A 14,662-nucleotide genomic window follows, 5' to 3' on the forward strand; every position below is an offset into this window, starting at 1 on the left:
GTTCCCATTCACATAGCATAAGCTAAAAAATGCTTCTTGCAGTTCAAATCGCTTTTACTTCGGTTAGGGTTTTAGGAGTTAAGATTTCGTCTTGTTTTTATTTCTTTTAAATGTTAGGAGGGGGTGTTTTAGGGTGAGGGGCCTTGTTCATTCAGAGGGGGCTAGTGCATTGTATGTTAATGAAGCTTATTAGATACATACAATCCTCAAATTTCAATCCCAAGACTTTCCATTGGGACAGACCACTGTTAAAGGGCTAAGAAAAACCTGGAATCAGCCATCTTGACTGATTTAATAAAACATCTAAAAAGGTAAGTATGTCTTTAAACAGCTATTTTTCAGTATGCTGTGTGAATAGGAACACATAACAAACATATAGAGGGGTTTTCCTAAATTTGACTGCAAAAGTGGAAATACACTTGAATGTTTGTGAATGGAATACTTTAGGGAGAAATTATCAGGATGTAAAAAACAGGCAGCGTTATATTAACTTTGGTCTCTTAGTGAAACAACATTAACAAACTTTGGAAATCATACCGTATCTTCAATGACTGTTTTGGTCTCTCTCTCTTTATAATAATAATCACACTTTCAAAATGTTTCAAGTTACAATAAATCAACTTTTTTTTTTTTCTCAATCTGTACATCAGAATAGACACTATTACATCAGCACCAGGTCTGATTCAATCGCATCATTAACAGACCTGTTCCAGATAGGCACTAGTTCATATATAAATACATTTTACTTCATATGTTACTTATAATCACATGATATTAGTTAGATCAACTTAAATTTAGATCAACATATTTAGAACAATACAAAGTTGGCTGTAGTACTCTCTCTGAGGTACCTGGCAATACTGTCATTGATCTAAACATGAAGTGTGTTTAAACCAAGGACAGGCAGTAGGAGAGCTGCCAGCATAGTCCATATACTATGGCTTTGAGGGAGTCGGGGGAAAAGGCAGGTGGCAACAGTACAGACAATCATCTCAGAAGCTTTCAGTGTAATTAAATCTGGTGCTGGCCGGGACAACCAAGAGCTCTGAGGGTGATACTGCTAAAGAGATAAATAAATATCTGTATTGTATAGCCTGCAAAAAGAGGTTGGTGACTAGAGACAATCATTTTGAAAACTACTCCTTTGCCCCCTCATGATGGCTGTACTTATGCCACTGACACACTATTATTGGAAACAACCTCTTCATTCCCCACTTCCCCATTAGATACACCAGAGACCCATGGTTGGAAGGTAAGGAAGAGGAGAGGTGGGTGCAATTCAGTCTGTCATCTGCACAATGCCACACAGAGGCATCTAGACAACAAAACCATCCACCTTTTCACAGAGAGAGAGAGACACACACAAAGTACACCTCATGTGTACGACAGATTTTTGCATCACATTGATAAAATAACAATATATAGACAGTATAGAGTTGTCTACTCTTTCCCAATGCCAAGCACCGTTGGCAATATACCCATATTCTCAGAATATCACAATAATGACTTTAACTGAATTAACCAACATAAGTAGGTCTAACTAGCAGGGCTTAAACGCTCTTCCATCACACCATATAATCTCTAATTTATATATATATTTCCCTTCTGTATGAACCTGCTGTACTCAGAGGGCCACAGGTCAAGGATAAAGACTGACCTGTTTTTGACATAAACAAGCAATCCCAAGGACTGGTACATTACTCATACAAAATTGGGAAGTTAACAAAACATGCCAACTCCTAGAGTCACAGATTATATAGCAGAGGTGGAAAACTGTTCAAGTCATACAGAGGTAACCATTTATAAAACATGTCTATCTTTAAGTCAGACTACTCAGCTTCTATCTTAGAAAACAGATAGGAACAAACATCATTAAAAAGCAAGTTTTTTCAGAGCAAGTTCTTTTGAACCTTTATCTTTTTAAGTACACGTTTTTTAATTTTAAAAGATGTTAATGAACTTGTATCAATTCAGCACCACGTGGATTTTTTGCTCAAATTAAGCATTACATAGGTCTTCTTAAAAAGGCATCCATAAAATAATTCAAAATAACCATGATCACATTATTACACATTATTATAACACATTAATGAAACTATTTTTCTTGCTAAGAAAACAGAAGTAGAGTTGTCACCTGTCCAGGATTCACCCAGAAAGTTCAGGTTTTGAGTCCTGTATGTGCTGTGTCTGGGCTTCAGGCCACTAAAACCCGGACACAAGATGTCACGATGTCAGGCGGAAAGGGGCAACCAAAGGGTCCTGGTGTTCCTGCTCGAATGCAGTCACGCCTCATGCACAGTACAGGTGTAGACCTCCACTGTGACTGGGCTTATATATATGTATATATATATATATATATACATACATATATATATATTTAGCATATACACATACACTACAATTTACTGCATGTGCAATGCTAAATTTATACACTCAGAGGCAGGATTGTTCAGGGTACAGGAGGAACCACTGTGAGTGTTGTTTCATATTGTTGCCATTGCATGACAACAAATGGGCCTGTCATTGACAACAAAAGCACCCTCCCAATGATGAAGCCAATGATGAGACCTGTATTTTCTGTGACATATTGTCCACATGCTCCTCAAAGTTGTGTGGGGCACAGAGATCTTCCTAGAAGACTCCCCAACACCGGAAGAATCCTTCCTCTTCCCCATACTTTCAGTTTCACACAGAATACTGCAAGTCTTCTGTCAGTCTGTTTCATTTGACGGGATTCACAAAAAAATCATCCCCTTTTCAGGCCTAAAATACTTTGACAATTAATATAATCTGACTAGCACTTCTTTTCCATTCCTGTGCAGTCAGAAAGAGAGTTAGAGGAGTTAGCAAGACATCAAATGGAAGGATCTGTTAGAAAAAACATTAAAGGGGTATTCCGCATTTACACACCCAATCGTGTCAGGCCTTTCATGAATGCAGAATATGACAAAACTGAGGAATCTTGGTCAATCTTTCCCCACTCGGGGGAGGTGGGGCACATGTATGTGTGCCGTATAGTATCTAAATGGAGCACAGCCTCTTTATCATGTGAACCTAGTATTCAGGAAGTTAATCCAATAATGATCTGTTAAAGAATTCATATGATAAAGATTGATTATAGATAGACCTACCTAAACACTTATAAACTCTGGCTGATTCACTATGGAGGTAGGAGAGATACAGCCACAACAACACACTCCATGTGAGAACACTAAGGGTCCATTCAGACCAATGCATTGCAGTACTATTATTGTTGTGCGCTATCTCAGTCTATGTACTGCGGTGTGATACAGTGCTGTTTATTTTAAATGGCACCCGAAACCAATAAACCCACGTTGCAACGTTCTACATATGCTGCATGCTGTGGTATGCTGCATTAATAAAATGGTGTAAGTACAATTTTGGCTGTGTTTTGGTGCATTATCAGGCCTTTGAAATGAATATGCTGCCCTGATACAACACTCATTAATGCACTACAATGCAGTTGATAGATTTGAATGGACCCTCACTGTTTTTGGGATCCACATAGCTCTAACAATCATTGTGATGGAGAAAAATAAAAACACACACAACAATCCTGCCTGGTTCTCCCTCCTTCTCTACATGTCACTGTAGGCCAGTCTTAGTCATATATAAATAGAGCAAAGCATGCAACCCTTGATTCCCTACGTTTGATTTTCCACTTCAGTCACTAGAATATGCTGTGAATATAGCAGCATCAATAATAGTCCCTTTTAAGAAGGCATACAGTACATTGAAAGTAAATGTTGTGTATCGGAGATGCTGCAGCTGAACTGAACTTATATAACTCCCTTCCTTCACCTTAGAGAGCAACCATGACTCATATCAACAACTAATTATTCTGGGCAGCACAGTGGCTAAGTGGTTAGTACTCCTGCCTTGGAGCACTTTGGTCCCCAGTCCAAATCCTGGGACACTGACTGCATTGAGTTGAAATATTCTCCTTGTGCTTGTTTGTGCTTCCTCCAGGTTCTCCCTTTTCCTCCCACACTCCAAAGACATGCTGGTAGGTTAACTAGCTTGGCCTTAGTATGTGTCCTTGTGAGATAGGGACCTTAGATTGTAAGCTCCTTGAGGGCAGGGGTTGAGGTGGATTTACAATATGTAAAGAGCTGTGTAAGACAACACTATATATATAGCTGCAATAAATAACTAAATTCTGGCTGCCGATTTTTATCAGGGGAGCTAATTTAAAATTGTGAACACTTGGACAGAGTTCATCAGGCACAAAAAATGTTCACTACAATGATGTATTTGCTCATATTACCACATATTTATGCAATTGTATATCATCTTTTTTAACTGAATCTGAAACTCTTCTTGAAACTATTTGTAAGAATCTACTAACATATAAACCCTGGTCATTCCACCCCATACTAATTTTTACATTGCCAGCTTCCAGGTGCATTGTAGAAAGTTGCAGCACATTGATCTGTTGTTTGCAATCACAACCTTTGCTTAGAAGGGTGAAATTTCGAATTGCAAACTTTATAAGTAAAACTTTAACATGAATACATAATACTGTGAGGGATGTGTTGCTTTACAACAACCCACAGTTGGCGGAAAACAGTGCTTATTGCCTGTTTAATAATCCATGGCGCCTGGGTTATTCAGCAGTCAGCTGGCAATGATTCCTCCATGACGGATTTACATTCTCAACCACATCTTTTTTTTTAAAGTTGCAGGCAAATGCTAGTACTTATAATGATCAATGTCTATATAAAGATATAAAGTTGTTGTTTTCCTGTTAGTTGATGACAAATTAAATAACAGGAGTTAAAAATTCTGAGTTCTTCATATTTAAATACATGGAGTCCCAGATAACAGGATATCTGAAAATCAACTGTCGTTTCCTTCCTACAGCACCATTCACACTTCGGCTCTTATTCTCTGTTATATTCCATTATATGAATTCAAAATGTGTTGGGTTTCCCCAAAAATTCCAACCAGACTCATATCCAGTCATTTAGCCTGGATAGCCAGTAAAAGTTGGGCTTTTGCCTGCGGTCCCCGCTTCCTGTCCCCACATGCCTGTCAACATTCGGGGGCACCTTATAAGGCTGGGCAGCAAAGCCCGGCCCCCCTCCCCTTTGAGACAAGATGTCAATGTTGAGGGACAAGAACCTCTTGCCCACATACTGTCCTCCAAAAAGAATGTGGGGGATTGCGCAGAGGACCTATAGGAATCTGAAAACCCCTCCCAAGGGGAATTATTATAGAAGTAGATGAGTACCCCTTATTACTCATTCTCAAATGTGGATAAAGGCACCGACACTGTGAATAAATCCTTTATTAAATCTATCCTTGATCACATTGTCTAAATGATGTATGTCAGTCATCAATAATGCCAACCCACAGCCCGACAATGTTTCCTCGCTGCCTTGAGATTCTCCCTGCTGCACTAAATGACAGATTCCTAACTGCTTAATATGGTCAATGACTTCAACTGTTTACAATCCCACAGCACTGAAGATCTGTCATTAATGAGTGCATTAAAAAGCATTTTTGGGTGGCGGGTCATAGTGGCAGCAGAGAAAATTAATTGCGTGGCAGGTCATGGTGATTGGTGATGGATCTACATCGATGGACTATGTGATTAACAATGGATTTTTCAGGACTTTTTTCTGTAGCTTTAATAAAGGATTTTTTTTACTTATATACCACTTTATTATTTCCCCCGGGAAGGGGTAGATAGCTGGGGGCTCCTTTGTTAAAAGGGGGGGGCTTCCAGATTTCCCCCCGCAAATTCCCACATCCTTTCTGACCTAGTGAAAAGAGTTATCAGTATAGATAGTGAGGGTTAATCTCTCTAACGGACAAGGGAAGACTCAGTGGGGGAGATGGGACCATCTGTCCTTCAGGCCTGTGGTGATATTATATGTTGCCAACCCTGAGTGCAGATATTTCACATTTCAGGTATCATTCAGGGTGACACATGGTGAGCATTCTGAGCCTCACAGCTGTGAGGGCTGTGATCACAGCTCCTAGCAAATCAGCTCTAAGTTGTCATTTGGCTCATACCGCCCAACTTTATGAGATGAGAAAAAGAGAGACCTTGCAGCAAAATGTGTTTAGGCAATGGACAACCCCATGCCCCCCTCCCAAATGACGTGGATCATTAGAAATGTATATGCCAAAAATGAACAAATAACTAGACTAGAGACTAGAGATACACTTTAAAGGTGCCTTGATCAAATTTAGAGCATTTGATGTGCATATTTCCTCCACCATATCCCACAGACTGGTCTATTTTATATTTCTTAGGAACCCAGACACTTGCAATTCTTCTGTGATTTTCCCCAGAGTAACATATATATGTTGCTGTCTGCAAGAAAAAGTTATGGGGCTCCTACAGACTTTGGATTCTGCCTCAAGGTACGGTTTCATTCTTTTATCTCTGTAAGGCTTAGGAATTTCATGCAGGAATTCATTGTAGAGCATGCATGGTAAAATGTATTCATGTCTTGGCTGTTTAAGTAGGAGTATTTTAGTGACTTTTATTTCAACAGGTATTGCCTGCAAGACATGCATTAATCAAAATGTGCTGTGGCCTTCTAGCCTAACAAGACAGGAGGAGCCAAGGAAATGAAACTGCTGTGTGCAGAGACTGAAGAGAGTAAGATCTGCTGGCTGACAGCAATTAGATTATACAAGGTAACCTCTTCTCTGTTATACACATGCTCTCTTATATTTATTTGGTAAGGATTATCCATATACTGTAGTTCAGTCTTTAGCCAAGAAAACTGAAAGAGCTATTGAAAGAGAGTACATCCAAAAACCTTTTAGTGTAACAGGATTACAATTAAGGTGGCCATAAACAGCCAAGTCAAGTGGGACACTCCTGTAGAAATCAAGTTCTTTAGGGTTACCCCAGGGAGTATTAAAGAGTTCTTCCAATGGTGAAAGCACTCATTATCGCAGTCAGAGCTTTTACAGTTCCGTGCGAAGAAACCGATTCTACCTGGTTCTCTAAGAGAAGAGAGAGGAATGCTATTAAAGCTGAACTATGGGCAGATATTTTAAAAAACCCACAAATGAATGCAGTTATGTATTTTGTACAACATAATTAAAAGTATTTTTAAATGAATCTACTATAAATACTTGCATCTTTCTAGATCTTAGCTTTTGTAACTCCCTGTAAAGCAGCAATGAGACAAGGAGAGGGAGGGGCAACACTTGGGGCCAGTTAGGGTGCTCTTCATGTACATGTGTTGGCAAGAACACTGACAGGAAGAGAGCAGAGAGATGATATTAGCAATGTTTAGCTGCTCCTTTATTGCCTAGTCACGTGCTGGAGGCTGGGAAGAGACCTAACTGTATTAATTAAATGCAATATAGAAAAGTCAGTTCAGTAAGCTGGCTGTACGATCTTCTTGGCTGTGTAAATTTGAGGACTGGATGGGCAAAAATATAACTCTTTGGGTAGGTAAAACAGCTGGTGTAGTCAGTGGTTTGCCTGGGCAAACAGCTTAATGGGATGTGTTCCACTTCTGAGGTACATGGAATAAGTGCAAGGTTCCAGTGCAACAGTGCAAGGCAGATGTCTCACAGTCCATTGTTTTTTTGGAAGAAAATTGCCCATCTATGACCATCTTTCTGAATTTGTCAGTAAAAAAAGTAAACCAAACTATATGTTATAACACCTAATAGTTGAAACTATAATGCTACAATGCACATAGGGCTTTTAGAACCCACAATGAAAAGTATGTGCGTCGATATTCTTTAGAAAGGCAAATATCGTGCATTGATGGATGAAGGAGAGGGATGGAAGGTATGGGGCATGCTACAAGCTTTGGCTGCAAGCCAGTATTTCAGTACAGTATTTACATGGATGTGGGTCTTCGGTTTATAGTACAATAAAATATATGTCGGGGTACCTCGTGAGCTATATCATCTGGATCTTTTTCTAATTTATTGGTTTTCCTTTTTGAGATATGTGCTGTATTCCATTCTATCATGACAAAATCCAATTGAAACTTTGATATTTTACTGAAAACTAGGCTTAAAACTGTCAGTTATATGTTTTTTGGATAATTACAACTCATACTATTTTTGTTTTAAAACAATATAAAAGTGCCAAAGCTATGACAATGCGGCCATCCTCCTCGCAGCTTCTTCCAAGTTCCATGTTGCTCATCTTTGGCCATTGAGCAGCCACTGATGTTGAAACTCTTACGTTCACCCACAGTTACATTGTTCCAAGCACCAAGCTCTGTTCCTGGCATGCAGTAATTGAGCGGCATGCAGTGTTCATAGACATTTAAATAAATAAATTAAAAAGGTTATTTTGCCAAAATAGAGTGTGTATGTATGTTCTGCCAAAAAAACTCGTACTCATAGTAACTTTTATTGACAGACTTTATTTCTGTTTTAAAATGTACTAAAGGTTGTTCTGCTATATGTAGCAATAGAATGGAAAACGGTACAATTGTGGAGCTAGGGTAGTTATGAATAGCAAAAGAATGAAGAGGGGATTTGATGAAACTGCAGGTAAAGCATAACAAGATAGATTCACACACTATATTCAGGTGTCAAAAAACTTTTGGTCAAACAGTATACATTCACTTGTGATCCAACCAACTCATCTGGTATTGTGAACATCACTGAGGTGATTACCTAAGTACCCTCTGCTGTTGAATTTACAAATCAGGCATAACTGATAACAAGTCTGATTTGAAATGTCACCCTCTATGATGCAACTCAATGTAAAGCCAGACTTCGGGTTGGTGCACTAGCTGGACTGAAAAATAACTTCATGACTTTTGAATGAGTGTGGAAGAAAATGAGAAGGTGTTTATTTTCATATATTTGGCATTCTTTTCCTAAAAACATTGTTTTTCACTGTATAATAATGAGCAAAAACATATTGCTAATGCTACGTCTGTATTTATTTTCAGCACGGAAAACAGATTTATCAAAATTATATGAGGCCACAACAAAAAAGTGATGGAAGCAGTCAGAATCTTGCGGCTATGGTATATATTGTTTATTTAAATAAAATAATAAATGTTAAACTGTTTAGTTGTATTCTCCTGACTGGTGTCAGTGATATAATACATCCCACTATATAAGGGTTTATCTTTGAGCAATGAAATATCAGAACACACTATCAATGCCCTGTGCATGTTTTAATAAGCTCCCCATAGGTAGCAATGTACAGGATCATCTTATCAACAGAAAGCAATGGGGAAACAGATGGATATTTCCAGCTCAAACTATTTTTTTTCACATGTCACTGCTGTCTCTAGGTGTGTACTGCATCCAATTGTTGATTAATTACACAAATTAATATGTGCTGCATGATATTTTTTTTGTAATAAATGAATACAATAAAATGTATCAGAGTCAAAATGTTTATTCAGTGTTGGAGTAGTTGAGAGGTTAGAACCCTGCCGCTTTTAGAGTATATTGCTGTATGTGTCCTCGTTAGGGTGATTCACCCTCTCTATTTGTGTCGGTGACCATGAACACCTGGACTAAACTTGATGGAACATCCAAAGCTTGTCACTAGAACAGGGATAGAGGGGAAATGTATGTGACAGTTGAAGAGTTCCAGGACGCAGCATTTATATCTAAATTGTTTCATTAACAAAGTCTCACTGTAGCTGTGTGGAAACATAGGGCTCTAACAGTCATGTTGTTGCAAATAAATTCCAACATGTAACATGTCTGTGTGATTCCTCCCCTTCCACACACCACTGCAGACAGCCCTGATTTATGTAGTTAAAAGCTGGCATCACTTGTCTCCCTAGAAACATTAATCTCCACTTTAACCCATATAAAGTGCCATGCATATAGCAACCATGTGATCTGCAGCACCAATAGGAGATCCTGGAATGCCATAAATTCCTTCCTTTATCTCCCCCAAGAGAATTAGTGAATTGGTGAATTACCAATTGGCTTATATCCATCTCTGAGATTCTGTTAGCTGGATCTTGAACTTCAAGCTCTCCCTAACCACAGTGGACATTGCAATGAAACCTTAATCTTCAAAAATCATTTTACTCACATGCAGGCTGGAGACTTCAGTAACAAAATATACTTTCAGATAGCACTGCAGCCAGAAGGTGGAAGTGTGCATCTGGTTAAGGTCTCTCTCTCTCTCTCTCTCTCTCTCTCTCTCTCTCTCCCTCCCTATATATATATATATATGTATACATATATATATATTCTACTCACATTTACTGTACATACAGTCTGGGTTTCAGGGGGTATGTTCCTTGCATGAAGTGATGTTTTGAATCTAACAAAGGAATATACATATAATAATAAAGTCAATAAAGATTTGTTTATGTATGTTTTTCATTTATAGAGAAGCATATCAGAAAACTCCCTTGTGGCGATGGATTTCTCTGGTCATAAAAGCAGAGTCATAGAAAATCCCACAGAAGTATTGTCCATTGCACTTCAGGAAGGGTTGTTATGGCGGGTATGTGTAACTGCATTGTGATCTATGTTGTAGAATATGTTCTTTTCATTCATACATTGTTCTGTATGGAATCTTGAACAAAATGATCAATGTCTTTGTTCAAAAATAGTTTAATGCTAAAAATAAGGCAAACAGCTAAATTTAAAGCTGAAATACAAATGTCAGGCAGGACAGCCACATACTGAAACTCCACTGTAACAGTTGCACAGTGTGGTCTTGAACACTGGGTTATACATACCACTTAGTCTGCTGACTGGTAAGGGAAAGAAACACAGCACATTCATATTACCCTCAGTAATACTTGAGTGGTACTGTGTGGGGTATTACAGAGGCTGATACCAAGACAAATGGAGGCACTTCTGTTTAAAATTAAGGACACAACACGTGTCTCTGCATAGTCTAGCAAAAAGAAATTTAATGAATAAAAGAAATGAGTGATGCAGTTATATATGTATAAACAAGAAAAGCCAAGTAAACGTAGGAACTGAACTTTCCTCGGTAGCCTGTGGTAGAATGTCCACTCTGGTGTGGGTAGACCATGGAGTAGTCATGCTGATGGAGCATGTCTGTTGTCAGATGAATATCCAAGGTTCCTCCTACTTTTGGGTCATCTGTCAGGAATGTGTTTCGGCAAGGCTTCATCCGCTTGACAGAATCTATCAGCTTAGAGTTTTTATACATATACTGATTCTGTGCCTTGGATCCACTTTGGTTCTATAAGCAGCACAGCATTGTATTTTGTCACTCATTTCTTCTTTTATTGCAACTTAGTAATGGCATTGGTATTGCTGCGTTCTACTGTTTGCTCTTTTTAGTATAGTTTTTAAATACATCTATTCTACATAAATATATCTTGTTTTTTAAGGCACTGACAGGTTGGCTAGGGTGTCATCTGGGTGTGACAGCTTGTCATATTATGTTTTTATTAGGTAATTATATTTGTTACATGATCTTTTAATGAATAAATAGCTGCATTAATGAGTTGTTTTATTTTTTATCTAGAAGTTTAGTTTTAAAGATAAAACACAGCTTACATACGTTTGTAACTTTGCTCTTTCTGATTTTCAGTTTTCAATCGTATTTTCAAAGATGGCATTTAGGCTTCAGTTCTAATGAGATTAGAACTTGAGAGCAAAATACAAAATATCCTGTGGCAACTCTGTACAGATTTAAAGGTTTTAGCTCATATTTGTAAAAACATTTTAGAAGATGTCTTTTATATATCAGGGCACCTGATGAGGGAATAGGAAACCTCAAAATAATAAGGTAAAATACAATTCAAAGCCAACAAAACAAATAATGTGAAGTGCACAGGAGCAGAAATCCACCAATTATACAGCGAAGTACTTGGGCATTTCTATTGTTAAGACGAAAGCACATGGAAGCATCTACCAAATGTCAGCAATACATGGGTTGGAAAAGAAGTTATCCAGAGATTAATTGTTTATAAGAATTAAGGGGTTAATAAAGAAAAAAAAATAAGTGGTCAGTGTTCACTAAAGTGAATGCTCATTTAGTTTAGTAAATAACATGAAGCTGTGTTGACTTCAATCGTTTAGCCAAGTAGAAGCAACCATATTTTCTCAACAAAGCCTTTAGCTACAAAAGTGAATGAGGGCTTCTTTTAAAACGAATTAATTGACGACACAGATACACTTTAAAGTATATTTCTACTTATACAGTCAAATTTGAGAAAACCCCTCTCTATGAATAAGCCTATGGGTGAAACATGTGAGAGGTTCTAGCTAGTTGGGGGTTTCCGGTGCTGGTATTTGCTGATTTATACACTTTTATTCACTGTTATGCTGGATTTACTGTGCATTTCAATAAAGCCTGAAGTATTGGAATTCTCTGGATAGTGCGGTTCTTTTTATATACTACTATCCTCTCTATATTTGTTATGTGTTCCCATACACCTTTTAGATGTTTTGTTGCAGCAGGCAACATGGCTGAGTCCAGGTTTTTTTTCAGCACCTTCACAGTAATCTGTCCTTATAGAAATACAGTAAATTCCCCATTATCCGGCATTCAAGCAACCAGAACTCTAAAGCAACCAACAAAAAAAAAATCAAGGGCATAATAATATGCCCTCAATTTTTTTTTGCCATTTGCTTGATAGACACTAAATAATTCTCTGTTTACATCTTGCTGCAGCTGACGGCTAGATTCTGCAGCTGGCAAGTGACTGTAAACAATGGGCAATGGACGTATGCCTCCTATTGGCTATGGCAATTAGAAATAACCAATAGCAGAATCTAGCCAGCAGATGAATGTGGTGGGGGTTTGTTGCTTGAGAGTTAATAGTAACTCTCAAGCAACCGGAAACTACAGTCATCCGACATCTAACAATCCCCATGGGTACGAGATAACTGGGAGTTTACTGTACTTAGGACTGAAATTTGAAGATTGTGTTTCTCTCATTAACTTTATGAATATACAACATTACAAACGAATGAGAAGCAAGCAGAAATGGTAATCCTTATAAAGCCCATAAACCCTAACCCAAGAAAAGCAATTCAAACTGCAAGAAGTATTTTCAAAATATTTTTTTAGCTTATGCTATGTGAATGGGAATATGTAACAAATAAAAAATAGGTGTTATCCCAATTTGGCTGCAAAAGTGGAAATACACTTTAAATACAGATAATGCACAAAAAAAAAAAATATACTTTCAGTGGGCTAGTAAAACAGTCCCTATTCAAGCATCAAGTGTTCAAAGTTCCTAAATATATTAAAAGTGCAAACAGTGGCGGAACTACCGCCGGTGCGGGCGCACCGGGGCCTCAGCCTGGGGGGGCCCAACAAGCTGCCGGTCACAGGGGTGAACTGACCGTGCGGCATCAGACACGGCTCTGTAATCGCCGGACGCCGCTCCTCAAGTGGGTCCTCTACAGTGCCTGTTTAGAAGGCTGCGTCTGCCTGATCCAGCTAGTATGGGATATTGCAGCTTCAGAGAAGATACGCTATTAGCGTAGCGGGAGCCATGCAAAATGCGCAGCCGGCTTCACCGCTATGCTAATAGCATATCTACTCAGAAGCTGCACACAGCGCGCCGGTTTAAATAGTTACCGACATGCTCTGTATGCATATTCTGACAGCGTGAGAGACTGGAGTCTGCGCTGGTGGGTCGTTCCAGGGATCAGGTGAGTATTAAAGGGTTATTAAACTCTTCGGCTTTTTTGCATATATATAAGGCTAGCAAGCAGTAGATATATGCAAAAAGTTATTTTTTAATTTTTAGATTAAGAACATCAGTTAAGGTAAGTGCTAACATTAACATTGGGTGGAGGGATAAAAAAAATTGACTTTAATGTCACTTTAACCACTTCCGGGTCTATAGACCGCGGCCCGCAGAAGTGGTTAAAACAAGAACACGGCTGCTTCGGCAGCCGTGCTCTTGGTACCGCTTTGGTACCAAGTACAGCAGGCAATTGCTGTATGACTTACAAGCAATCGCCTCCTGAGGACTACAAATCTCAGCAGTACTTTATACAGAAATGCTATTGTTATATAAAGTATTAGGGATGCACCATATATCGGACGCCAAAACATATTTGCCGAAAGTGCCATTTTTCTGTTGATACAGCGGCACATCCCTGCTTTCTCCCCGTGTCCCGGCGGGGAGGAGACAAAGTGACAGCCGGCCGAGCGCTGCGGAAGGAGAGCTCTGTGTTTGTGGGTTTTTTTGAGGGGGCCAAAAAAAATCTTGCACCAGGGCCCTTTGTTCCTTAGGTCCGCCACTGAGTGCAAACATAAACAAAACCAATTTCGTCAGTACAAAAAAGAGAAATATGTACAAAGAAGAATCTTGGAGGAGATTCAGTCAGAGCGAACTTTCATTGTTTAACTATCACTAGTGATGGCATGAGTGTAATCCTGCTCAAGCCCCAAACAAAGCATATACATAGGAAATAGATTCAGGTGTTGTGGTAGGCAATATCACAAAGCTAGAAATTACATGTATTTTGATAGACTGTTTAAAGAGAAATATCTTAGCACATATCAATTAATTTTATTACAGTAATATTTTTCTCCTTCTCGCAGAGGAAAAGCAGTGGTAGGATCAATGTGCATGGAATCAATACAAGTTCTCAGAATTCCACAATGAACCTTGGTAAGCACTTTAAGTTAGAACTAAAACTTTTTTAAGCTTAGCGGGAGTGGGGAAGGCTTAGTGGGGATATACCAGATTGTACTGGGGGGAAATATATA

General features: G+C 38.7%; 1 protein-coding gene across 2 annotated transcripts in view; it reads left to right on the top strand.

Moving 5' to 3' along the window:
• GRB14 (growth factor receptor bound protein 14) overlaps window positions 1-14,662 on the top strand; it is a 46,560-nt gene that overhangs the window by 25,545 nt on the left and 6,353 nt on the right. For both annotated transcript variants that reach the window (XM_018567855.1, XM_018567856.1), the window contains exons 6-10: window positions 6,286-6,396; window positions 6,580-6,675; window positions 8,919-8,996; window positions 10,334-10,450; window positions 14,495-14,564. In XM_018567855.1, coding sequence (XP_018423357.1) covers window positions 6,286-6,396; window positions 6,580-6,675; window positions 8,919-8,996; window positions 10,334-10,450; window positions 14,495-14,564 — 472 coding nt within the window. The remainder of the gene's footprint in view (window positions 1-6,285; window positions 6,397-6,579; window positions 6,676-8,918; window positions 8,997-10,333; window positions 10,451-14,494; window positions 14,565-14,662) is intronic.

The sequence above is a fragment of the Nanorana parkeri genome, unplaced genomic scaffold (genome assembly GCF_000935625.1).
Source record: "Nanorana parkeri isolate BGI_ZX_2015 unplaced genomic scaffold, ASM93562v1 scaffold1105, whole genome shotgun sequence".
NCBI lineage: Eukaryota > Metazoa > Chordata > Amphibia > Anura > Dicroglossidae > Nanorana > Nanorana parkeri.